Consider the following 26,668-nt stretch of genomic DNA (forward strand, 5'->3'; position numbering starts at 1 on the left):
CTTTTTGAGACAGATACTGTGTAAATATCCATCCAAACACTGTTGGCGCACATATTTCACCAGGGAGCACCAGCATGGTTCTCTGGACAATGTTCAGGGTTGAATCCTGCTTGTCAGCACTGGGTTAATGGAAGGTCCTTTTTATACTTTGAGTTTTTACTGTTATGAAGTAGAAAAGGGAATAAGTATTATCAGTAATTAGTTTTGATCTAGCTATTTGTTTCATGTTGTCAGACAAGGATGGAAGCGAGTAGGGGGATTTCTTGTAATCTCCTCCCATCCAATAGACAGAGTTGTGGTAATGAAAGCCAACATCACAGACTAGCAGGCAGAGTGAGAGATGGCATTTTAACTAGACCAGCTCCATCCCTGGATCTGGGGGATGGTTAGAGTTCTGATGTCTTCATTTACATTGGTGAGGTTAAAAGCTGGAAAACAATCCAGACCTTTTGCATACCTACATTTTTTTAAAGAAAGTTCTACAAAAAAGTTAATCACACCACTTGAAGCCCCATCGTTGTAAAAAGGTCTTTGATATTCTAACTTTTGTTTTAAATGAGTTGTTTGTGCTCTTTGAAAGGGTGACGCTCCTCTTTGATGGGAGAAATAATGATATGCATGCCTGCCTGAAAAATGGCTAAAAGTACATTTTAACACATCAAAATATAGCACTTTAAAAAGCATTAAAATGAGCCAAGCGATTAATAATTCACTCATACCTGTGGTGCTCAGGAAGAGTCCTCGCATTAGCATTCCTGRTTTTTGAAAGGCATGCCATTTGATACAAGCATATTCAATTCCTTTCCTCCCCTCTGTCAGTCACTAATCACCAAATAAGTGTGTTTCTGTGTTTTCACAAAGGAAAGATGGGCTTGCATATGAAAAATGTACAGCTTCCCAGCAGCTTATTAGAACCGCTTAGTTAAAAATAGCGTGTGCATTAGGAAACCAGGTCTGGGTTTCTGTTTGATGTCAGTGAAAAGGTGGGTGGGTGGATAAGGTGGAGGGATGGAGGGATGAAGGGATGGGGGGACGGGTGTGTTGTCAGCTGAGAAAGGAGACGGGAGCGCTAGTTTAATGGAAGGTCGCTTTTTCTACTCTATGTTTGTATGATTGATGGACACAGCGTCTATACAGAGACCCTCTATAACCCTGTATGAACAAGAGCGCAGAGGAACACAGAATGCATTTGGTAAACAGAGGCATGCTTGTTGTGGCTGATGATTGTCTCAGGATGTCTGAGAAGGCAGACAACACACTGATGCTGTTTGTTGGACTAGACTGTGAGGGACTGAGCTAACCTGTTATTTAAAGGACTGTCTGAAAAGTGCTCTGTCTCCCGCTGTCTGATGGTGTGCCGCTCTCCTAAGGTCCGTCATTAGAACTATTGAAGTGTTTCGTCTCATCCTTGTCATGCAACCATTGGAACTTGGTGTGGAGACGTTGGTCCCTTTACAAATGACAGTCACTATCAGGCAGGCGGCATTAGCGGAGGCAGAAGAAAGGAGTCTTCCTTTTTAAAGCTACTGTCAATCTTATTTTCCCTTTTTAGTGCCACAGCGCTTCAAAATTCATTAAAGCCATTTAGAAATGCATGTGTATTCTGCATGTCTTCTCCTGCTGAAATATTTCTACAATATGCCGCTCACACAGGTGAACACACACACCAGACTTTGTAATTATTTTCCATGAGAGAGGGATGACATACAACCACAAGTTTAGTTTGTACGTTGAATTCATTACTTATTTAAACAATAAAGTGGATGTTGGCAGAAGCTGCGATTTAGCCAACTTCCCCAATAAGCTATCCAGGGGTCGTTTCTAATGCGGCCAATGAAATATTTATAAATGGCCAGCCTCGAGCCTTGCTCCCCTTCTACTCACGCCTTGTTCACCTAGCTGAGGCAGCATTAGCGAAATGGAGGGGTTCGGCTCCGGAAGGCAAGGGGAGCTGTACCTAGATTAGAGAAGGACAGTATTAATGCAGGGGGTGAATACACAGGGATGGAGGTAGSAGAAAGGTAGAGGAGGAGGGGAGAGGACAGGGGAGGGGGCAGAAAGAGGAAAGAGGGATTGTTAATACACTTAAGGGCTAGGAGGAATGGCCACAATATGATTTGACATGCTTAACATAAATGTATGGGAAGGGTTTGTATTGAGGTGGTCTATATGGAGAAATGGGAGGGAAGGGTGCAGTGTGTGTGTGTGGGGAGGGAAGGGGGGTTGCAATCTTTTCCAATTGAGGTTTATGAATAATTCCTCTCATACCCCCTTCCTGACTTTCAAATTATGGGAGCTGGAGCAAGGGAGGGGAAAATGATATTACAGCGCGGGGTCATCCGCATTCTGACACCGGCAGAGCACCCAACCAAATTGGTCCCATCTCTTTTCCCTTAAATATTTACTTTTACCTATGAATCTCTGTGATTTGATGAGTGTGGAGGAGCCCGGTGCTGTGAGTGTGTGTATGGTTGTGAGTGTGTGTGCTTGCATGCTTGTTTATGTATGTGTGTATGCATGTGTGGGTTTGTTTGTATGTGTAGATTTGTGTGTGTCTGTGTGTGTGAGTGAAGGGAAATTAGACGATGGATGCGTCTCTGTCAGTGCAGTGAACATTAGCAGCCCCTGGATGCAGAGGAGTGATACTGCAGGCTGAACATATAATAATGGTCTGTGCTCTCTAGTCTTGGGAGTGGTGTGTGGCTCACACTGGAACGTACACATATGGGGATGTGGTAGTTTTCACCTCTAGTTTTAGTAATAGTCTCATGAGTTGTCAGAAATACTGTGCTGGCCACTAGGGTAAGGTTAGCAATGGACAGTGCTCATTATTTTTTATATCTCATATTTTCATATTTTTTAACAGTTCAGCCTAAGGAATGTATTATACCAATGGTCTCCCTTGAGTTCTAATAATGTGCAACTGTTATCCCATGAAGTCAGAGGAGAGCAGATTTTTTTTTAACATATTCATATCATGTCCTTTGAGTGCTTGTCATCCCTCAAATTATAATTCCTTTTGTCTTTGAAGATTATAGACCATAAATTGTCCTTGTTTGTGAGCCAACTCCCTGAAAGATCAGTGTTTGAGTTTTATTGCTGTAGTGTTATGGGCCAGCCATGTTGCTGCTGCTACTGCTGCTGTGCCAGCCGGGTGGGCGGGGAGGAGTGTCCTTTAAAGGTGAACGCCATGTCAGCCGSCTGCTCAGTGGCCTGAAGATTAATAACGCGGACACTAATTACTATCTCCTTTTAATTTCTTCATTTTAAATGTGTCTTTGTTGCAGTCATGCCTGTAGGCCTATATAAACCACTCTCTTCTTTTCCCATGCAGTGTGGAGCTGGTTTTTCATTTAATAAAAGTCAGGGTTATCCACCAAGGATACTGAGGAATGATGAGCCTCGATATAGAGTCGCTTTGGCGTGAGGCTTTGGTTGTAATTTTCTTTATTTGAAATTAATTGATYCAGAGTAATTACCTGAGAAATATGAGGTGAAGTGGAATATAGCCCTTTGTCGCTCAGGGCTCTAACATGGCCTGTAGATTAAAAAAGACGGKAGAAAGGGGAGGGGAAAAGAGAGATKATATTCAGTTATTGTTAGCATATGCATTAAAAGTGAATGACTTGTAGCACTGGGGAGTTGAACCTGCTTCTCCATATTAATGGTTKAATTGCTGAGGGACTAGAGGCGAGTGAAGAGCAGAGGGACATGGGGAGAGAGAGCTTCAGTAATTTGGCCCTGTGAAGTGTGGAGTGTGTGGAGGGTTAGTGGGGAGGGGGTGAGGAGGAGACTGAATGGAGGGAGTTCCAGTACAGTAGATGGCTGTGAGTCTYTCCCTGAATGATCAGGCCATTGTGGGAAGGGATTGTGAGAGGGGTGGTTGTGGGTAGGAAGCGGCTGGGCCTGGGCCCAGGGCAGAGTGGTGGGTATCAGGCWGTAGGGCCATYTGGCCTGGCTCCATRGSAGCCMAAACTGTGGCTTATGTTTTTACGACCGGAGGCTTCTGGGTTCCGAGGCAGGGCTGGGTCTGCAGACAGGATAGGGCCAGTCGGTAGGAGGGGAGGAGACTGAGGAGCTAGTGACCACATGCATCCTTTTCCCTGGCCTCCTGAGGGACAGTGTCCATACTGAAGGTCAGGCTTCTTCAGCCAGTGGTGAGAGAAGAGGGCACCACCAGGCCTACCATCCCAGACCCAGACACCCGCCACAGGAAATCATTCTCTCCCCCTTTCTTCTTCCCCTCCTCTCCTTTCCTCTCCTCTCCATCCTGTTAGCTCCAACTCGTGGAATATCCCTTCCCAAGGACGTAGAGGCAGATCAATGACACAATGGCAGCTGTGATTGCATTCCTATAATATTTCAATGGCAGAAGACCTGTTGTGTTAATTCAGCCTGGCTTGTGTCGGTCACTCACTCCAGCTGCCATCTTTTCCCCCCCTTGAAAGCACAACAAGGCTGTGATTGCTACAGAGACCAGGCTGTGTGCTGACAGCCCCCTCGCTGCAGCCTGAGTAATGCAGCCCAGCCCAGGGAGGTGAGACAAGGTGCCAAAGTCCAATTCACTTACGGGACTCGACAGCACAAAAGCCCCTGGTTTACGGAAAAGGCCCATGAATTAATAATCACCTAATTGACTCTTAAGGGTTCTTTCCCTCCTGCTATACCTTTTGTGCTCTCAGATGAAAGTCCACTCTGTGTATCTGTCAGAGTTGGTTTGGGCTGGATGTGAGGCGGGTGTGTAATGWGCGGAGAGGAGAGGTCAGGGTCACACACAGGGTCCTCTCAGTCAGAGAGGTCACTGGGGAGGCCCCACAGTGATCCACATGTATGGATGAAGCCATAAAGATGAGCCCAGCCCCTCTGATGACAAACTGATTCACACCTTATCACAAGTGAGCTACACAGACAGTTCCAGGACAAGGTCACACAGGGACTCCATATATGAAAGCACAGCTCAGAATGTCCTCCGATGCTAATTTGACAAGGAGAGACAGCGAGATTTGAATATTAAGGAACTTGATATCCTTGATTGCCATTTTATGCGGCATATTTAACTTCAAATTGCCTCCCAAGGGCAGGCCAAAAGAAGTGAGACTTTAGAGAGCAATAGAGTTCACGTTACTGTACGCTTTCCCTCCAACTGAACCCAATGTCTTTATTTTGCCTTTCATAGCCAGAATGTGGCTGTGTGCTGAGCCCAGTGCACATGAATTACAGTGTGGGTCCTGGAGGAGGCAGAGGCCCTTCCATCAGGAGCCAATGTTCTGCTTCTAGCCCCTGTTAATGGATCTGGTCGGCCCCGATGCTCGGCCATGTTCTGATACCAGCCCAACCATGCCACGCTCAGACCTCACACGCCACTAAAATCCCCTCACTCTCTGTTTCTATCAGCCTCCTTTTCGTTCCGGTATGTTCCCAGGCTCGCTCTGTGTTGGTCTCTCTTTTTTTCCTCTTCACTTGACAACGAAAACAGGGTACGGTAGCTGGACTTTAGTCACAGGGCTGGTGTTAGGAGTGGGATTTTGGATTCTTAGGAGAGAGCAATTGATCAGATTTATGAACTCCTAACAGGCCGTGACGAGGTAAGGCTGTACCCTGAACAAGCCTTCCCACCCCGCTCTCTGACTCTCTCTCTCACACACACACACGCCACGCATGCACGCATCACCACACTCTCACACACACACACACACACACACACCAACCCACACACACACACACACACACACCACACCACACACACACACACACACCAACACACACGCACAGCACACCAGACACAACACTCAAACACACTGTACATGTACACCCACATACATTATACACTGGTAGACCCAGGCAGCTGGTGGTTGTTGTTTGAGGGCTTCTTGTGTATTGTTCAATATAGGTATTAAGTGTGTTGGCCTCGGGACTCCATAGCCCATGCATTATGTTGTCCATTACTCTGGCCTGATTGATCATATCAGCCTCATTGAAGACTGTTGTCCAGTAACGCTGCCTCTGTCAGAGCAGAGCAGGCTTCAGCTGCTTCCACTTCTCCAGCTGTTTGCCCTGTACTGAAGGCCTGGACACATATGATCATTTATGGTCTTTATGTGTGAGGATTTCCACCCTGATACTGAGCAGTTAGAGTCTGATAACTGCTTAGCAAGGCAGCAAGGACCTGATCTGGTAGGAGGGCTTACCTCATAGTCTTTTAACACGAGGGGGGGACTACCACCAGAGAGTGAGTGGGCCAGGAAAGAGACATAGAGAGGAGAGAGGAGGAGTGAGGACAGGGGGCAGTGAGTGAAGAGGCAGTGAAGTGTAGTGAAGTGGAGGAGGAAGTGGTGAGGACAGTTCATGACTGAGAGGTTAATGTCAGGGAATGGGGAGGTGCCTTTGTTTAACATTTCCTTTGTTTATTGGTTGATGTGTTTAATGGGATTGTGTCTGACTGGACCAAATAGGGCCTCCCTGGCCGATCCCAGTGTCTCTGGGAGATCTAGCAGGCTGCTCTGAGAAAAGCCAAGGCAGGGCCCCCACTGGGTAATCAGCTCAGCTGCCCACGGCCTGATTGGAGCTGACATTTTAATGTCTGGAGCAGGAGCGTGGTCAGCCCTGCTTAACCTGACCCCCCCTCGCCCCCTTTCCCAATGCCCCCTGTTCTCAATTTGCCCTTCCAGGACTGTACAAATCAGGCCAAATTTAACTCTTTATGGCCTTGTTAAGGGCCGGCAAGACACCTCCTTATGTTTCACAGTGAATTCTTTCCGCTGGCGGCGGGGCACTGTGGTGCTCTGGCTCCCCCACACCGGCTCCGTGTGGATTTAGCTCCTTTACGAGCGCCGGCTTAGCTGAGTATTTTTACTCAGCTGTGATTCTTTTCTGTTTGCCGCTCCCATTTTGTTTGGCTTTATTTCTCTCTCTCTCTGTCTACCCCCCTCCCTCTCTTTCTCTCCCTCCCTCTCTTTCTCTCCATCCCTCTCTTTCTCTCCCTCCCTCTCTTTTGGCTTTCTAACAGGGAGTGCTCTCCTCTCTGGTTAGCTGAGCAGAAGCTTCTTGTTGTGGGGCCTGGCTCAGTGGAGACAGAGAGAGACAGGGAGCGGGAGGCGAGGAGAGGCTGGCTGCATTGTTAATGCTGCTGCAGGTTGCATTAAAAGGATTAGCTGTGTGATACGTTCAGCCGGCTAGTAGAGCAGAGCACACTGGAGCCTGCAGTGACAGTAGAGAGGGGGTATTCCTGCCTGAGATGGGCAGGTACCTGACAATTAGCCGCTCTTTACATTTCAGCCCACTGTGTGTACCAAAGCATGGCTGTCTTGTACATCCTGTGGTGCATATGGATACTAATCAGTAGGCTAATTCCCTATTGAACCCCCCAAGGGAGTTTTGGGAAAAAAGTTTTGTTTCTCCTCAAAATTCCTGCTCTTTCTAAGAGCTGAATGGCYTGTTGTGGTTGTGAAGCCTGGTGCCTGTGTTGGTTTGTGAAGGGGGAACCCACAGTTGGGTTGTGAGGGGCTGGGGTGTGAATGAGTCTCTCTATCCACTCTCTCWTTGTCACAGTCCACTTGGCCCGACCCACAAACCACTGGAGGAGGCTTAGCTGGTTACAGAAATTCCAATTAAGTCGAGAGTTGCACTGGCACTCACTTGCTGTGTAGGCACAAAGAGCAGGAGGATTTACCCAAGCGGGGTCAAGCTATAGGTCAGTGTTTCCAGCAGGATTTCAGAGGATATTGGGTCCACAACTTCTAAAGCTCTAACTGCCAAGCCAAATTGCACCTCTCCTTCCTTTGAGAACCCGTTCCTATTTCATTCCTGGCAGAGGAATCCAAGGACCTCACTCTCCTTCCTCTGACACCGTTCCTATTTCATTCCTGGCAGAGGAATCCAAGGACCTCACCTCTCTTTCCTTGACACCGTTCCTATTTCATTCCTGGCAGAGGAATCCAAGGACCTTACCTCTCCTTCCTCTGACACCATTCCTTTTCATTCTGGCACAGGAATCCAAGGACCTCACCCTCTTTGGGTGAGAAGGTGGGGATGTATTTTGATGAGGAGGCAAGCTATGTGGTCATTGGTCATGAGTGCTTTGAAAGCGAAAATCCAATTTCTTGCTCCCTTCTCAACCAGTCCACAGCCACCTCAGCAGTAGATATGGCATTGCGCCTAGCATGACAGTCTGTTTTTGATAATTGTGGAATTGGTGAAATTGAAAATACAGTTGGGAATTGATGAGGTTTACATCTCTTGATGAATGTCTGGCAGTAGATTCACTCACTTATAGTAGCCCTCTTTGCTAGCTAATTGGATGTACTGTCTCAATGGTGACCATTCTACCCATTGAGACAATAACAATCTGTGCTAATGTTATGCAACTATTTATAGATTGGTGTTATTTCTATCATAGCTGTGTAAATGGAACCATAGAAAAAGAGGTGTGAATGAATACACACTCTCTGTTAGTCAGAGCTGGGTACCTGATATAAAGCAGCTGTAAAGAGTACCTGGGAGAAACTAATTAAAGAAAGCAGTACACATTTGAAGTTGACTGAGGACTGATCTCTTTACCTTAATGCTGGAGTGCGAGGAGATGTTTGCCTCGTCTCAAGTTTGGCGAATCCCTCATCTCCAGCGCCACTTCAAATGGAAAATCTGAGGTAGAGAGAAACCTAAAGCTGCCCAATGTGGCAAACTAATGTTTTGATTAGCCGTCTGTGGCGCTGTCTGATGTCCTCAACGATCCCAACATGGGGGGAGAGAAGAGGCCGTCAAGTACCTTGGCTTGGTGTTGCTGCATTGGCCATGGGAGGAGAAGTATACAGAGCTGGTGGTTTGGACGGGGAGCTGTGGGTTGGCTGATCAACTGCTTCCCTGCCCAAGTCCATTAAACGTGGTTATATCACATTGAAGAAAGACATTTCAAAGCCTTATTGCACACTTATTGATTGACTTGTTCTCAGGCTGCCAAGTCTTCCACCTTGCTTTGATGAGTCTGCTTCTCTTCTCTGCCCCGTGTGTGTGTGTGTGTGTGTGTGTGTGGGTGTGTGTTGGTGTGTGGTGTGGTTGTGTGTGTGTGTGTGTGTGTGTGTGTGTGGGGGTGTGTGTGTGGGTGTGCGCGTGCAGCAGGATCCAGCCAGTCAGAAAGGGACCAGACAGACTCCCCGAACCCCTCTAAGAGGCCCTCCTCACGGTCAGGGGCCACAGGGAGCCCCCTCTCCTCCAAGCGTCCCAGGACGGCTGAGAAGAGTGTTGCTGCGGAGCAGGTAACAGCCCACTCCTTCTGCTCTATCTTTAACACACAGCCTGCTACCACTTCCAGAAGTTGGTTTCTTAAATTATAGAGGATGGTCATATTAAGACTCACTGTTCTAACTATTTGAACTTGCCAATCAACTCAAGGTTATCCCATCCCCAATTACCATGCCCTCATTATAAGCAGTAAAACTTACACATTAATTGAGAAAAGGAATGTAAAGATGTATCTACTTCTAAGCATTTTTCTTAAAGACATTTGAATAAAGACGGGCCTTTTTGCATTATGCATGATTTTTTGGAAATCTCCTTAAAATTAGTTTTGCTTTCCTGCTGCAGTTGCATTGCTAATTGTGCAAAAGGTGMAAAATCAATATAGTATTTGACAGATGAGAGAGCTTTGAAGTGTGTGCCAGGACTGCTGCTCTCCATATTGCCCACTGGTCCATGATCAGAGGGACCTGCCTGGTAGAGACACAGGGGGCAACACTCCTCCATTCATCCTCCCATTCCAACTCCTCTCTCTCACAAAGCAGACCTACAGCTCTCCATCTCACCTCATTAYCCTCCCTGTGCTCCTCTCTCCCCCCTCTCCTCCTCTCTCCCCCCTRRCCTCCTCTCCTCCAGATGTACCAATGTCCCTACTGCAAGTTCAGCAACACGGACCTGAACCGCCTGAGAATGCACGTGATGACGCAGCACTCTGTKCAGCCCATGTTCCGCTGCCCGCTCTGCCAGGACATGCTGAACAACAAGATCCATCTGCAGTTCCACCTCACACACCTCCACAGCGTGGCGCCCGACTGCGTGGAAAAGCTCATCGCCACGGTACGTGTGTGTGTTTGTGTGTGCTAGGGTGTGTTCGTGTGTGTGTCTGTGTGGACTGTGGATACAGTATGTGTATACATTCATCCTTAGGTACTGTATTCTTTAGAAATATRTAACCATGGCCCCTGCAATGCTGTTACATACCAACAGTCAGCTCAATTATAACAGGGAATGCACATTCCCTCAAGCTAAACGAAACCATCCTAAAATATCAATGCCAAGCCTCCTGCACACATCCATCTCTGTAAAATAGGGTGAACACAACTGTTGTTGTAATAATAATACTAATTGATTGCATTTATATAGCGCCTTTCCACCTACAGTAGGTGCTCAAAGAGCTTTACATAGTAGGGTGGGAAATCACCTCTTCCACCCACTTGGGGGATGCACTGCAACCATTTAATACCAGAAGGCTCACCACACATCAGCTATTGTACAAATACAAATATGGTGTTTTATAAGCTAAACAGCTGTAAATGGTTCTGAGATGTTCAAGGTAGTTCAGTCCGTAATCCTCTCGCTGGGTTTTCCTGCCCTTTCTCCTGGTACATTGTGGTCTTTCTGTTTGTGAAGATACAGGTAGGCTCCTGCCTCTGAGATGTGTACATTGATTACTGTTATCCTCCTAATCCATGGCCACTGGATTGCATGGGGACTTCATGACATCTTTTTTTCATGGGCCTTTTTTTTACAAACACACTGAATACGTTGAGAGGAAAGCACAACACAGGATGTCATGGCTCTGCCACCTAGCCTTTAATACCCAGCCCAGCCCATCCTGTACAGGATGTCATGGCTCTGCACCTAGCCTTATACAGCCCAGCCCATCCTGTACAGGATGTCATGGCTCTGCCACCTAGCCTTTAATACCAGCCCAGCCCATCCTGTACAGGATGTCATGGCTCTGCCACCTAGCCTTAATACCCAGCCAGCCCATCCTGTACAGGATGTCATGGCTCTGCCACCTAGCCTTTAATACCCAGCCCAGCCAGCCATCCTGTACAGGATGTCATGGCTCTGCCACCTAGCCTTAATACCCAGCCCAGCCCATCCTGTACAGGATGTCATGGCTCTGCCACCTAGCCTTTAATACCCAGCCCATCCTGTACAGGATTGCATGGCTCTGCCACCTAGCCTTAATACCCAGCCCAGCCCATCCTGTACAGGATGTCATGGCTCTGCCACCTAGCCTTTAATACCCAGCCCATCCTGTACAGGATGTCATGGCTCCCACCTAGCCTTTAATACCCAGCCCATCCTGTACAGGATGTCATGGCTCTCCACCTAGCCTTAATACCGCCCAGCCCAGCCCATCTGTACAGGATGTCATGGCTCTGCCACCTAGCCTTAATACCCAGCCCAGCCCATCCTGTACAGGATGTCATGGCTCTGCCACCTAGCCTTAATACCCAGCCCAGCCCAGCCATCCTGTACAGGATGTCATGCTCTGCCACCTAGCCTTAATACCCAGCCCCCCAGCCCATCCTTACAGGATGTCATGCTCTGCCACCTAGCCTTAATACCCGCCCAGCCCAGCCCATCCTGTACAGGATGTCATGGCTCTGCCACCTAGCCTTAATACCCAGCCAGCCCAGCCCTCCTGTACAGGATGTCATGGCCTTGCCACCTAAGCCTTTTAATACCCAGCCCATCCTGGACATATACATTCCTTTACACATTTTATATTTACCATTGTGTCTGTTTAGTCATTTATTTTCTCTGTGGGAAGTGATGAAGAGGCCATGGGAATACGCACCGCCTTTTTGTTGCTCTGCGTGTGTGAGCTTAGCGCATGTAGCGTATGTCTGTACACAAAAGGCAATGTAGGCAGGCTGGCTGGGCCCCATCAGGTCAAGGACCAACGGAGGCCTTAGCTGTGTCTCTTCTCTGCAACCCAGAGATGACTGTTACTCTCCCTGCCTGCCTGGCTGGCTGTTTGTAATGGAGCATGTCTCTCCAGTCTTCTCTCTTCCAAATTGATGACATTTGAAGCTTTATCAAAATACAAAGGAAACTGTTAATTGTAAAATGGCTCCAAGGCATCCCATTGACTCACTGCCAGTCAGATATTATGGGGGTTAGGTTCAGATGCTTTAGCCATATTCTAATGTGGCGTTGTCTAATGTGCCAATGGTCAATGAGCCCTTTTTTTCGGTCTCATTGTTATCGTAGTCAGTTGAGATAGTGAGGGGGAGAGAGAGACAGATAAGTCTGTTGTTTGCTAGATGAGCTGCACTCTTACCTCCCAGTCCATTTATTCTCAGGAGCACATTGATCTTCTCTCAGTGTCTGTGATCACCTTAGCGCTATTCAAAACAAAGGCTTTTATTAATAATATATTCAAGTTATTGTGACACAGATTAATTTAAATTGAATGAATACTTTTTTCCCTTTAATGAAATGCAAGTTCATGCAATGGAAATATTATTATTCACTATTTCTTTAATCTAGCGTGCCAACCTCAAATCTCACGTGAATAATGAATGCACCAATTTCACAAAGAGACAATAGGGACTGTGTGTCTGTACAATCACCCCTAACGTTTCCTATACATATACCACTATCTAGGAACTATCTCCACCCAGAGCGATACAAAAAACGTAAAGCCTAAAGCATTAATATACGTTCTGAAGTTAGATATAGACTCACACAAATGTAATATCAGTATTTACAACATTGACTCTGTCTACCTCTGCTACATTACCCCAGCGAAATAACCCAGCTCATTTTGTTTTAATCAGCATCAAATGGAAATATGGTTTTATTTTCTCTCCTTTGATTTCCTGTAAATGACTGTGCAAATGTTGACGTTTGTTCTTGCCTGTGGAACAGAATTGCTCGCTGGACAATCATCCAGGAGAACGGTGCTCTGCCTAGCTTCCTAGCCATCTTTCTGGCCCAGCTAGAAAGCAAATGGCGAACACTTTAGTATGGAAGGCAGCAGTATTTATCTTTTATAGAGATAATAATGCACTGAGCCCCTACAAAGACTCAGGAGAGAACCATAGGTAATATAATGCACATTAAAACCAGCACCTTTTTTTTATTTTTACTGGTGGATATAGATGGAACGGTACTCTATTTTTTTCACATGTGTAGCAGACGAGCCTAATGAATTCTGAAATAGGAGACTTTTATTTCATGCCGACCATGCATAAAGATGCACACACTCTCTCAACCTTCATTTTTATCCACCATGTTCTCTCTCTCTCTCTCCTGCAGCCCCATCCTTCCATTACCCCTCCCTCTCTCTCCTCTCTCGCTCCCTCTCTTCCTCTCTCCTCCCCTCCCTCTCTCATTCTATGTCTCATTTTCTGTCTGTCTAAGATAGGGGTAATGAAAATAATTGTGCTTCATTAATTCTGAGTCTGGCTAGATGATAGCCATTTTGAACTATGTTTGCCAATTAGGCGGTCCAAATTAAAAGTGACCTTGGGATACTCTCTGCTCTTGCCTCTCATTGTCTAATGAAGCAGTTGTCTAGAAACAGTCCACTTTGTAATGTAAATCGCTGCTGTGTTTTGTATATGTGGTATTCTCCATGCTGGTTGCATTAATTTGCCACTCTCTGTTTGGAGGAGAGAGAGAGAGCAGGGAGGAGAAAACAGAAAGTATCTGAATATTTTCCAGTGAATTTCTGATGAGACTAATCGCACAGTGATGGACTAGAGAATGTTTACTGTTCCACTTAACCCTGGAGCCCTATGCAAACCCGCTGTTGCTTGAGGAGGACTCGGCCTTGTGTAGAACTAGAGCGGGTCTGTTTGGAGCTGTGTGCCATGCTTTGTTTACAGACACGTCCTCATTGTCACTATTTGCAGTACACACTGCCAGTTGAAGACTGACAGAGAGTTTGTTCCCTTTAGAAGCACAGGCCAGACCAAAGGTACACACAAATGTAGACAGAGTAAACAATTTATTTTATGTTTCATATGACTAGGTGAATCCATTATGCCTTTATACATTACTCCTGGTGACTTAAGGTTAAATATATGTTGATAAGATTTGACAGATTATTTTTGAAGAATATGAATATTGTGTTAGATAGTAAAGGTCAAAACAGCTATTTGTTTATTCTTCCTTTTCATTTTGTTTAGCCTCGTTTGATGTTATCATACACACATCCACATTTAAGTAAAGAGGCAAAGCCAGGATGACCATTATGGGGTGATAGGAGAGAAGAAGGGTCCATTGCAGTAAGGAGTACCTGAAGGGGTGGAGGGGTGGGGAGAGATTGTGCGGAGTAAAGACAGGGGTGGGGAGGGACTGTAGGGAGAGAGGTGGGGAGAGACTGTGGGGAGTAGGGAGAGGGGTGGCGTGTGTTGGGGTACTGTGAATTGAAATGCAGCGTGGGGAGTGAGGCTGATTATTCTGTTTGGGGAGTTAATTGAAGGAAGGTGAAGCAGACAGTGCCTCATCTCCCGGCCTCTTCCAATCTCAATCACTGATTATTGTTAAATAGGAGACGCTTAATGAGTGCATTTGATGAATTGTTGCATTTCTGTAAGGGGAAAGAGGGGCTATGAGGGGGAGATATGGGAGAGGAGGAGGGGTGGGGGGAGGTAATATGGAGGGAGGTGGCTGTCATTCACCCATGATTGACTTCAACCTTTTGAGAGCAAAGAAAACCTGGTCGCTTCTCTGCAGTTTTTTAATCAATATTCATTGCTCCTTGAAATGTTCTAATTAAAATGGTAGAAACAAATTAAACCATTGTATAGTGGAAAAATGCATAGCATTCCTCCTGAAACGTAATTTCTTTGCGTATTTCTTCAGAAATCTTTATTGAACCTGTTCATGTTTGGATTTATCCATAGTAGCTCTAATTTTGTATTCTTAATGCACCTGAAATAACTCTAACGTAACTGACATTAAACCACTATATTGTGACTTATGCAGGGTTGGAAGGCACAGACTATTTCCCCAAATTGATAGTGCTTATATTACCCAGAATGCCTCTTGTCTGCTCTGGTTCTTATCATTGTAATGGTATGTGCTTTTTTCATGGAATAATTATTTAATTAGGTGGCCTAATAAGCTTTTCAGTTGGCCATGGTAGGCTTTTCAGTTGGCCAAGGTAGGCTTTTCAGGCCATCTCACTAATTGGCTGCAGCAGAACTGTCCAGTCGCATGACAAAACACCAGCAGTGATCAAAGTACAAATTCCAGGGATGGCAAATAAAGTCAAAAGTAATATGATTATTTGTGAGTGTGTGAGTGAGTGCATGTGAGAGAGAAACCTTGTGCAAGGGTTTCCACGATTTTTAAGATGTCTATCAATTCCATCAGGAAAATATGTGTGCAGATTTAAGTGGAAAGAATATATAACAACATCATCTTTTTGTGAGCTTACAGAAACTCAGTTGTATAATAGAACCAGACAGTAACTAACATGGGACGTGTCTTGTGTTTGATTTTCCAGGTGACGGCATCAGAGGTTCTGCCAGAAAGCATGTTCATACCAGTACCAGGCCCAGACAGAGAGGCACAAAGCAGCACCCCACAGGCCACGGCTAACTCCAGCTCTGAAGATATCAAGAAACAAGCCGGTCAGTATAGCACCATGTATTTTCCTATGCTTTAATTGTTCCTACTTTCATTTATATGTGAAGGATAGCGATGGCACGGTTCTCCCTTTGGACAATGTAATGAAAATGTAGGAGATCATGCCAAGGCCGTCATTGACAACAAAGGAAAAATAATGATTCCTGTATCTGCAGGAGTCTGAATTAGTTATTACTTCTGTGTGTTGCAACCTCCCCCTTCCCTGGGGATTCTGAAATGATACATGCGTCAAGGACTCCTAAGTAGAGATAAGATGTCCTCTGTTGAAATTACATTTTCTTGCACGAAGACTCTGCTTATGTGGGAGCCTCTTTAATTCATTTTTTTCTTTCTCTCTATTTATTGACAGAACCTTTAGATGCTGAGCCTGAGAAAGGGGTCTCACTGCCTACAGAAATAGCTGAAGCTCGCAAGTCACCTCTGGAGGATCAGCAGTCTGGAAGGGAAGACACAGGATTCCTGTGTTGGAAGAAAGGCTGTAACCAGGTCTTCAAGTCCTCTAACTCCCTCCAGGTGCACTTCAACGAGGTTCACAACAAAAGGCCTCAGCTGCCTGTCTCAGACCGGCATGTCTACAAGTATCGCTGCAACCAGTGCAGCCTGGCCTTCAAGACGGTGGAGAAACTGCAGCTGCACTCGCAGTACCACGTCATCAGAGCAGCCACCATGTGCTGCCTCTGTCAACGCAGCTTCAGGACCCTGCAGGCCTTGAAGAAACATTTGGAGACCAGCCACCTAGAATTGAGCGAGGCTGACATCCAACAGCTCTATGGAGGCTTACTGATGAACGGAGACCTTATGGTCATGGGAGATCCATCACTTGGAGAGGACCACGGTGGACTGGGAGAAGATGACAAAGAGGGAGAGGACAGTGACCAAGAGGAGAAGCAAAGCCCAACAGGTAGCGACTCTGGCTCATTGCTAGAAGATTTTGGATCAGAGCCCAAGCGTGCCCTGCCATTCAGGAAAGGTCCTAACTTTACCATGGAAAAGTTCCTGGACCCATCTCGTCCTTTCAAGTGCACAGTGTGCAAAGAGTCATTTACACAGAAGAACATTCTTCTGGTTCACTACAACTCTGTCTCACACCTGCACAAGGTCAAGCGGGCCCTACAGGAGTCCACCACTGGTCAACCAGAGCCCACCAGCAGCCCTGACAACAAACCATTCAAGTGCAGCACTTGCAACGTGGCTTACAGCCAGAGCTCTACTCTAGAGATCCACATGCGCTCTGTCCTCCACCAGACCAAGGCCCGAGCAGCCAAGCTTGAAGCAGCAGGAGGAAACACCAGCTCCAGCAGTGGTTCTGGATTAAGTGGCGGTGGATCCTCCATCAGCACTTCAACTCCAAGCCCYAGCCCAGCTACTAACTCAACAACCAGCTCCAGCAACCACAGCTCTTCTGGGGCTCAGACTACACAGAGTATTCTTGGAGGCAACCACATGAGCCAGTCTCACAGCATTGAAAGCCTTGGGAACTCCTCGATGACTTGTCATCCGTCACCGTCTGAAAACCATGAATCGAAAAAGAAGAAATTTGCAGACATGCTCTCTGCAAGGGGGCAGCAGCAGCAACAGCAGCAGCAGCAGCTTCAACAGCAACAGCAACAGCAGTTGGCTCAGGCCCAAGCCCAAGCCCAGGCCCAGCTCCAACAAGAGCTCCAGCAGCAAGCTGCCCTCATCCAGTCCCAGCTCTTCAACCCAGCACTTCTGCAGCACTTCCCCATGACAACTGATGCTCTTCACTCACTGCAGCAACAGCAGCTGCTCTTCCCTTTCTATATCCCTGGAGCAGAATTCCAACTGAACCCAGAGATGAACCTCAACAGTTCTGCACTTGGCCTGTCAAGCTCCACTGCCAACTCTCTGTTGGAGGACCTGAAGAACTCTGCCCAGCAGGCTCAGGCTCAGAGCTGCCTGCAACAYCAGCTGATGCACCACCACCTTCAGCAGCAGCACCAACAYCAGCAGGCCCAAGCCCATTCTCAGGCCCAGGGCCAGATGGCTTTGCTTCAGCAGAGTGCCAATCTCCTTCACCAGGCTGAGAAAAAGCAGAAGGCCGCTGCCGCCCACAATGAGAAGCAAGAGAGAGAAAGGGAAATACAAAGAGAAAAAGACRTAAGAGAGAAAATTGAGGAACATGTCACAAAAGACAGCTCTGACAACAAGTCAAACGAAAAAAAGGARATGCAACAGACTGCAATGAACTCCAACCACGATCCTGGCTTTCCTCCACCAAGGATTGCMTCAGATGCTCGTGGAAATGCCACTAAAGCRCTTCTGGAGAACTTTGGGTTTGAGCTAGTGATTCAATACAATGAAAACAAGCAGAAAGCTCAGAAGAAGCCAGCMGGGCCTGGACCAGCTGGAACAAGCACGCCTGGTGGGATCACYAGAGTGGTGGACCCCATCGAGGGATTGSAGAAGCTGGAATGTGAGGCCTGTGGAAAACTATTTTCCAACATACTAATTCTGAAGAGTCATCAGGAGCACATCCATCAGGCCTTCTTCCCATTCCGCTCCCTGGAGAGATTTGCCAAGGAATACAGAGAGCAGTATGACAAACTGTATCCACTCAGACCCCAGACACCAGAGGCTGCTCCTCCTGCTCCTGCACCTCCTCCTCCTCCTCCTCCTCCTCCTCCTCCACCTCCACCCCCTCCACAGAGAGCCCCAACACCAAATATTCCTGTCTCTGCTCCCTCCATCACACCCCCAACTGTGTCGACCCCACAGCCTCCTGTTCAAATGGCTCAAATGTCCATGCCAATGGATATGCCCCTCTTCTCACCACTCATGATGCAGTCAATGTCTCTACAGTCCATGCCCTCRCAAATGCAATCCCAGATGTCATCTGTGGAGTCACAYTCACTGGCTAARGATCTGGCCCAGCTTTACCAACAGCAACTTACACCAGCCATGCTACAGCAGCAGCAGAATAAGAGGCCCCGGACACGTATCACTGATGACCAGCTTAGGGTCCTTCGGCAGTACTTTGACATCAACAACTCCCCCAATGAGGAGCAGATTAAGGAGATGGCAGATAAGTCAGGGCTGCCCCAGAAAGTCATCAAACACTGGTTCCGCAACACCCTCTTTAAAGAGCGCCAGCGCAACAAAGACTCACCCTACAACTTCAACAACCCACCCATTACCACTATGGAGGATATCAAAATTGACTCTAAACCCCCTTCCCCTGAGCCTCAAAGACAGGAATGTTATGGGAGTAAAAGATCCTCAAGAACAAGGTTTACAGACTACCAATTGCGGGTGCTTCAGGACTTCTTTGATGCTAACGCCTACCCCAAAGATGATGAATTTGAACAGCTCTCCAACCTTCTGAGCCTCCCCACTCGTGTCATTGTGGTTTGGTTCCAAAATGCTCGTCAGAAGGCACGCAAGAATTATGAAAACCAGGGGGATGGAAGTAAAGATGGTGAACGAAGAGAACTGTCCAATGACCGTTACATTCGCACCACCAACCTGAACTACCAGTGCAAGAAATGCAGTCTGGTTTTCCAGCGTATATTTGACCTCATAAAGCACCAAAAGAAGCTGTGTTACAAAGATGAAGACGATGACGGGCAATACGACAGCCAAAACGAGGACTCTATGGATCTTTCTCATGAATACTACACCCCCTCTGGGTCCTCCTGTCACACCCCTATGCCTTCTTCCTCAAGCCTCTGCCCTCTCCCTCCCTCCACCTCAGCTTTTTCCCACCTCTCATCCTCTGAGAAGGAGGAAGCCTCACCAGCTAACACATCAAACTCTTATGATGAGAAGCCAAAACATTTGGCTGAAATGTCCTCAGATCCACGTGAGCACCAGACCACCATCAAACAGGAGACTGTGCATCAGCCCCAATCTGAGACTCAACATCAGAGAAGAGAAGCACGAGATGAGAAGCCACAAACAGCCCCAAAGACAAACAAGCATTCTTCTCCTTCCCTCTCTCAGCAGCAACGTGAGTGTGGTCCCTCAGCCTCTCAGACAAGCCAGGCTGAGAGAGCTTCTCAGAGCTCCCACATGGGCCTCAACCCTCACATGAGCWKTGCATCACAGCAACAGCTGGCYCAGCAAATGATCCAATACCAGTGTGAGCAGTGCAAGCTTGGCTTCCCATCCTTTGAGCACTGGCAGGAGCACCAGCAACTCCACTTCCTCTCTGTGCAAAACCAATTRATCCACCCTCAGTTCTTGGACCGCCCAATGGARATGCCCTTCATGTTGTTTGATCCWAGCAATCCCCTGTTGGCCAGTCAACTSCTCTCTGGGGCTATGCCACAGATCCCAAGCAGCTCTGCCACCTCTCCATCAACACCCACCTCCACCATGAACTCCCTGAAGAGGAAGTTGGAGGAGAAAGCAGGCACTAGCCCAGGAGAGAATGACAGCACCAACAGTGGGGAGGAGCCACAAAGAGACAAGCGCCTKAGGACTACCATCACACCTGAGCAGCTGGAGATCCTCTARCAGAAATACCTYTTGGACTCAAACCCRACTCGTAAAATGCTTGACCACATRGCTCATGAGGTGGGACTGAAGAAGAGGGTAGTGCAAGTTTGGTTCCAAAATACCAGAGCCAGGGAAAGGAAGGGYCAGTTTCGGGCTGTAGGGCCTGCTCAAGCTCACCGGCGATGCCCTTTTTGTCGTGCTCTCTTCAAGGCGAAAACTGCACTAGAGGCACATATCCGTTCCCGCCATTGGCATGAAGCCAAACGTGCCGGTTACAACRTAGCTCTCTCTGGCATGTTCACTGAGGAAGGGATGCAAATGAAGATGGATCCTCTGGATATCTCCAGCTATTCCCAGCTTGCCCCTTCTAACAATGATGGACAATGCTCCTCTCTGTCACCAGTGAGCAAAAACATGGACTTGTCTCCKAGGGCCCTTTTGAGCCCTTCATCCATTAAAGTTGAAGGAGGAATGGAGGACTTTGAGAGTCCATCTATGTCCTCTGTCAACCTTAGCTTTGACCAGAACAAACTTGATAATGACGACTGTTCTTCAGTGAATACGGCCATCACAGATACCACCACTGGTGATGAGGCCAATGCTGACAATGACAGTGCTGATCAAAAGCATGGTCAAAATAGTGGTGATTATCTATCTAAGTCTGTGGGTACAGCCCCCTCCCTTGAAAATGACGACCAGATGTCCTCAGGGCTGGTGAGCCCTGCGACAAGCTATTATGCTAGAGACTATGAAAATGAGAATATAATTGACTACAGTGAGACCTCCAGTCTGGCTGATCCCTGCTCACCAAGCCCCGGAGCTTCCGGCAGCAGGAGCATCGACAGTGGAGACCGTCCTGGCCAAAAGCGCTTCCGAACTCAGATGACTAACCTCCAGCTGAAGCTGCTCAAGTCCTGCTTCAATGACTACAGGACACCTACCATGCTGGAGTGTGAGGTACTTGGCAATGATATCGGACTTCCAAAGAGGGTGGTTCAAGTGTGGTTCCAGAATGCTCGCGCCAAGGAGAAAAAGGCCAAGCTCAGCATGGCTAAGCACTTCGGGATCAACCACACATCCTACGAGGGGCCGAAGACGGAGTGCTCTTTGTGCGGTGTCAAGTACAGTTCCCGTCTCTCCGTGCGAGATCACATCTTCTCTGCGCAACACATCACCAAGGTAAAGGACACCATTGGGAGCCAACTGGACAAAGAGAAGGAGTACTTTGACCCAGCCACTGTCCGCCAGCTGATGGCCCAGCAGGAGATGGATCGCATCAAGAAAGCCAATGAGGTCCTGGGACTGGCACAGCAGCAAGCCATGCAGCAGCAGGGGATCTTTGATAGCCCCGCCCTGCAGGCCCTGAACCTTCAGTCTGCCTATTCAAATCTGCAAGGGATGCCCCCTGGACTTCTGCCAGGTGTCGGAAGCACCTCCCTACCTGGCTTTAACTCATCAAACTCAGGTATGTCATCGCTCAGACGTCACATAGATCACTGTTTCATCAGAGTTGTCTTAAACCGATGAAGCACTCTTGGATCAAATGTAATATTTTGTCATATCCATAATTGAAAAGAAGTGCTGTACCAGTATGGAGAGGGAAATGTAGGGTCACATTCAAGTAAAACCATTAACTAGGTCTTAACTGGGAAAACTAGTAGGCACTTTGGAATAAATAAGGCTCTGAATTTCTCCTACATTTTCCAGTATGTAGCGTTTCGACCTTCTTCAGATGAAATACCCTTGTCATCAATCAATCTGTCATCTGGAAATATTCACATTGGAATACATACATGTAATACATTATAACAGTGTGAGGGCACCTGTAAGCAGGTTATTTTTACATAACGTTGTATTTCATAATGAATCATACATTCTAGTAAAAGTCATTCATTTTGTTGATTTGACAGTGTTGGCCTGCGTTATTGGAGAGACGCTGCTACAACAAACAAATACAATATAAAATCTGAATGAGCATCTTCAGACATCTGCTGTCAACTTTATGATCTACTTGAACTGTTACCACTCAGTTAGAGAACATTAAACAAAGTCCTAAAATGAATACTAATAGCTCACTTCCTTCTCTAACCTCTTTGACCTTGGGAACATTAGTAGTACTTGACCTTATTATCATTTAAATGACATGTTTTGATTTCCTAAGTTTGTTTAAAGGTCAGTGTCATACTTTATGTAAAGAAACCATTTGCACATGTTTGAAGTAGTAGATACTGGAGTCCTTATTATGTTAAGATGTATCTAAATCTTCAGTTTGTCAGTTGTTTTCTTTATTATTGCCCAGCTACTTCTTGATTGATTAACTCTAGTAAATATTGTGATTGAGACCTCTTCTCATGGGCCTTCCTGGAAAGGCTGAGTTTCTGATTGGCCAACGTTGAATCAGCAAATGCAATCAAATTAATTACCTCTGGTGAAAAACATTTATCTTTAATAAAGTGCTCAGTTATTAATGCACTGAGCTCCAATAATTAGTGTGTACAGTAGCTCTCTGGAACACCTTAGAAAAACACATACATGCATCTATGAATAACTAATGTCTTGAATCCCCCTCTAACTCTGAATTCTCCTATTTCTCTGTTTCATCTCCTCTAGCTTTAACTCCTCCCAAACCTCCAAACCTCCTGAACATGCCTGGTGCCAGTGTTCCTTCACCCAGCCTCCCTACATCTGGATTACCCAACAAGCCTCCCTCCTCCTCCTCCTTGGCATCACCCAGCCCAGCACAGGCCAACACATCTGTCGCCCACTCCAGCCCTACTTCCACCTCCACCACCACAACAACCCAGTCAGGCTCCCGGCCTGAACARCCCAAAGAGCGTAATGRTGAGAGGTCAAGAGAGAAGGAGAAGCCCCACCACAAGGAGAAGACAGAGAAGCCCTCAACGCCATCCTCCACAGGAGGCACCCCAGCCCCATCCACCTCTGCTGCCAGCGCCAAGAAAGAAAAACAAGACGCAGCTGTGCCCGCCACCTCCATGCCCACYCCGGGTATGGAGTATGTGGTGGACCCTGCCCAGCTCCAGGCCCTGCAGGCTGCCTTGGCATCGGACCCTACAGCTCTACTGACTAGTCAGTTCCTGCCCTACTTCATGCCTGGATTTTCCCCMTATTACGCCCCGCAGATACCTGGYYCTCTCCAAGGCGGCTATCTGCAGCCAATGTACGGCATGGAAAGTATGTTCCCCTACAACCCAACATTGTCCCAAGCGCTGATGGGCCTGTCCCCAGGGTCCCTGCTTCAGCACTACCAGCAATATCAGCAGAGCCTGCAGGAGGCACTACAGCAGCAGCAGCAGCAGCTTCAGCAGATCCAGCAACCCAAAGCGAGCCAAACTCCAGTTCCCCTTCAACCTTTGGGGGACCGCAAAGAATCTGCCAAAGATCCAGCGAAAACAGAGGAGCAGAAAGGCAACCCCCACAGAGAGATCTCTTCCTCCTCCTCCTCCTCTCACAATAACCTACCCTCCAAGCAGAACGAGATGGATGGCAAAGTCGCAGACCCCCTTCTAGACCAGTACATCGTCCCCAAGGTGCAGTACAGGCTGGCGTGTCGCAAATGTCAAGCAGTCTTCAGCAAGGAAGAAGCGGCCGTCAATCACCTGAAGTCTATCTGCTTTTTCGGTCAGTCTGTGGCAAACRTGCAAGAGGTGTTGCTGCGTGTCCCCAGTGGCYCAGGTGCAGGGGTGGGCAGCCTCTARGACTGCCTGGCCTGCGACACCACGTTGGATGGGGACAAAGCGCTTCGTCAACACCTGGATTCGGCTTTGCACAAACACAGAACAATCAAGCGATCAGCCAGAAATGCCAAAGAGCACGCTACTAGTTTATTACCTCACTCTTCAGCCTGCTTCCCCGATCCTAACACCGCATCTACCTCGCAGTCTGCCACTCATCTCATCAGCACCCCCCCTCCCCCGCCAACGACATCAGCCACCATGCCYTCCTCCTCTGTCTCTTCATCCTTGTGCTCCTCCTCTGCCACCCCACTCAACACCACAGCTGCCGGCAAACCCTGGCCCCAGGCCCCTTTCTCCAGAGCTTTAGCTGGGAAGCCCAATGCCACTCCTTCTTCTTCTTCTTCTTCTTTTCCTCCAGTATCCTCACATTCAACGGTTACCTCAAGTTCATTGAGCACCTCAGGAGTTCAGACCTCGATACCAACAGACGTCTTTACCGACGAGTCTGACTCTGACAGCAGTCAGAAGTCAGCAGACAGGCTGGGCAGGACGGCGGAGGTGCCGCAACAGCCCGGCTGTCTCAAAGACAGTAGTAGTTGTAGTAGTAATCTTGCTAGTGTAGGAACGGACTCCATCAGATTGTAAAAGAGCTTTCGGTGATGGACAATATTTTAAAAACGCAAAAGACAAAAAAAAACACAAATGGGAAAAAACAAACAAAAAAGCAGCGATGTTAAAATACGTTTAAAAGTATACAAAACAATTTCAGAAAAAGATGTGTAAAGACTAACTGCAATTCCAAAGCTTGTAACCAAAAATTTAAATGTTACTGGATTGTTTTCCCATATCAACATGCTGGTTTTCATTTCTTTCAACTGAAATATATACATATATATGTATACGAATAGAAAAGATCACTACAGTTAAGTTTTGGGTAATGATAGAGGAATGCTGTATAGCAATGGACTGCCTCAAAGTTGTTAAATGGCCCAAGAACCCTTTTGACAAAGTCAACAAGCTGTCCCTTGTTTGTGTAATTATTTCCACTTAATAGCACAGTCACAAAAAGCCAGTATGTACTGTATGGGAGAATAGTCTAACAGTTTTCTGCTGTCAAAGCGTTCAAATACCAATGGCTTGCAAAAGTAAAAAGAATAATGTAATGTCTATTTTATTCTCAGGTCAACAGCTCACAGACGTTTTTCTGTTACAGAAATTCATTGTTTTACACCTTTTGTTCCGAACAGGAGAAACATTTGTGTTTTTTTCTCCAGAAATTGATTTTAACGACAGAAAGTTTTAAAATGAGTGAAAATATCATAAAGGCATAGCTTTCTGGGCATTTAAAAGGGTAGCTGATCTGCTGATTTTAAACATTTGAAATACTCTTAAAGGGGGAAATTTAGCAATCCCATTTTACCCAGACACGGAGAGCATTGCAGACATGTTGATGGGGGATAAAAAAGATTTTTTTGATAAAAAAAACTTTCTGTATTTATGATAGATATGAACATTTTTGGTGTTAAGTAGATTGTTGCATTGGAAATGAATTTAAACAGTATGGTAGATTGAAAAAAAACTTTGTGTACATTTAGCTTTTGTATCGTCCAACTTTAAGGCGCTTCATTTGATGTTGTCTTGGTCATTCCGATAGACTAGATTATGGAGCAGTAACTTATCTGAACTTTATTTCTGTCTTATTCTCGGCTTCTTGGCTAACGTTCACCCAACTGCCACTCTCCCACTAGGCAGGGTTCTCTCTTTCAAAATGTTTTTTCTCTCTGTTTTGGTTGGTATGGTACTAACCAAAAAAGAAAAAAAGACCTGGGGTGAAATGTTAAACAATATTTACTTTTATTTCTGTTACCTTTGTGCACTTAACATTGTCTGACTCATAATTCTCACTTTACTTGTTCCTCTCTCACCTCACTTTGTTTTTCTCCTCCACTGCATTTGTAGATATGGAGATAGTTACTCCTCTTCGGCACTACAAATCAAGCCTTTTGTTCTTCATGTAGTGTGGCTACAGTCTTTTTTCGGCTTTATTTTCATTTAGACTTTACGTTGTTGTTGTCATAGATGAAGAAAATGAAAAAATAATAATAATAATAATTATCACGCTTTAAAACAAAAAGAAAATCCAAAGACTAAACACTTTCACCATTGGTGCATAAAGATGAGAAAAGAGGCTTCTTTATACTTGAGAATTTGTTGCTGTTTTTAGAGGAAAGAAAACAAAGTTTTAAAATAAAGGAGTACGCATCAGAGTTGCCGTTTTTGCTTCTTTGCAAGCAGACAGGTGGCTTTTTTACGTAAAATACCAAGAATACCAAAAACCAAAAAAGGGCCCTTGTCCTTGCATTGTGGAGTAGCACCGTTACAGAGCCATTGCAGTTTGTAAGATAGAGGTTATAAATCTTTGTTTTAACTTTTCTGTCACTCACAAAAATTTCTTTTTTTTAAAGAAAATGTATAAGGTCTGGTCTTCAAGGACATATGTTTTGCTGCTAATGTAGAATTTTGAAAAAAGAATACCTAGCTAGATGCATGCTCATTTTGCTTTTTGGCTAAGCTTTAACTAAAACAACAATAAACCATTTTCCTGCCTCTGCGACATCTTTTTTTTCTTCATCTTGCAAAAACGGAACTTTGAAGACTGTGAATATATGTTCCAAAGGACATTTTTGACGATTTTCTTTTTGAACAAACCAATGTTTAAAGCCAATGATATATAACATTAGTAAAGAACAGTGCATTCCAAATATCACATCAAAGTTTTCTCCTTTTTTTTCTTAAGCAAGGACTGATTTAATTTTAATCATTTGAATTATTATTGTATTTTTTTCTCATTTCTAATGTGACTGTAAGCTGTTGTGTAAAGT

The 26,668-nt window shown here is 46.2% G+C and overlaps 2 protein-coding genes across 4 annotated transcripts in view; both read left to right on the top strand.

The window, feature by feature from the left end:
• The window catches only part of LOC112071031 (zinc finger homeobox protein 3-like), a 181,444-nt gene extending 176,120 nt beyond the window's left edge, over positions 1 to 5,324 (top strand). Inside the window, 1 exon segment of the mRNA XM_070439215.1 lies at positions 5,221 to 5,324. Coding sequence (XP_070295316.1) covers positions 5,221 to 5,324 — 104 coding nt within the window.
• LOC112071032 (zinc finger homeobox protein 3-like) overlaps positions 1 to 26,400 on the top strand; it is a 63,076-nt gene extending 36,676 nt beyond the window's left edge. For 2 of the 3 annotated variants that reach the window (XM_070439216.1, XM_024138482.2), the window contains 5 exon segments: positions 9,112 to 9,251; positions 9,868 to 10,068; positions 15,491 to 15,617; positions 15,983 to 21,556; positions 22,702 to 26,400. In XM_070439216.1, coding sequence (XP_070295317.1) covers positions 9,868 to 10,068; positions 15,491 to 15,617; positions 15,983 to 21,556; positions 22,702 to 24,431 — 7,632 coding nt within the window. In that variant the 5' untranslated portion in view covers positions 9,112 to 9,251 and the 3' untranslated portion in view covers positions 24,432 to 26,400. 3 annotated transcript variants of the gene reach the window in all.
• Positions 26,401 to 26,668: the final 268 nt, after the last annotated feature.

The sequence above is a fragment of the Salvelinus sp. IW2-2015 genome, unplaced genomic scaffold, assembly GCF_002910315.2.
Source record: "Salvelinus sp. IW2-2015 unplaced genomic scaffold, ASM291031v2 Un_scaffold1498, whole genome shotgun sequence".
Classification (NCBI taxonomy): Eukaryota; Metazoa; Chordata; class Actinopteri; order Salmoniformes; family Salmonidae; genus Salvelinus; species Salvelinus sp. IW2-2015.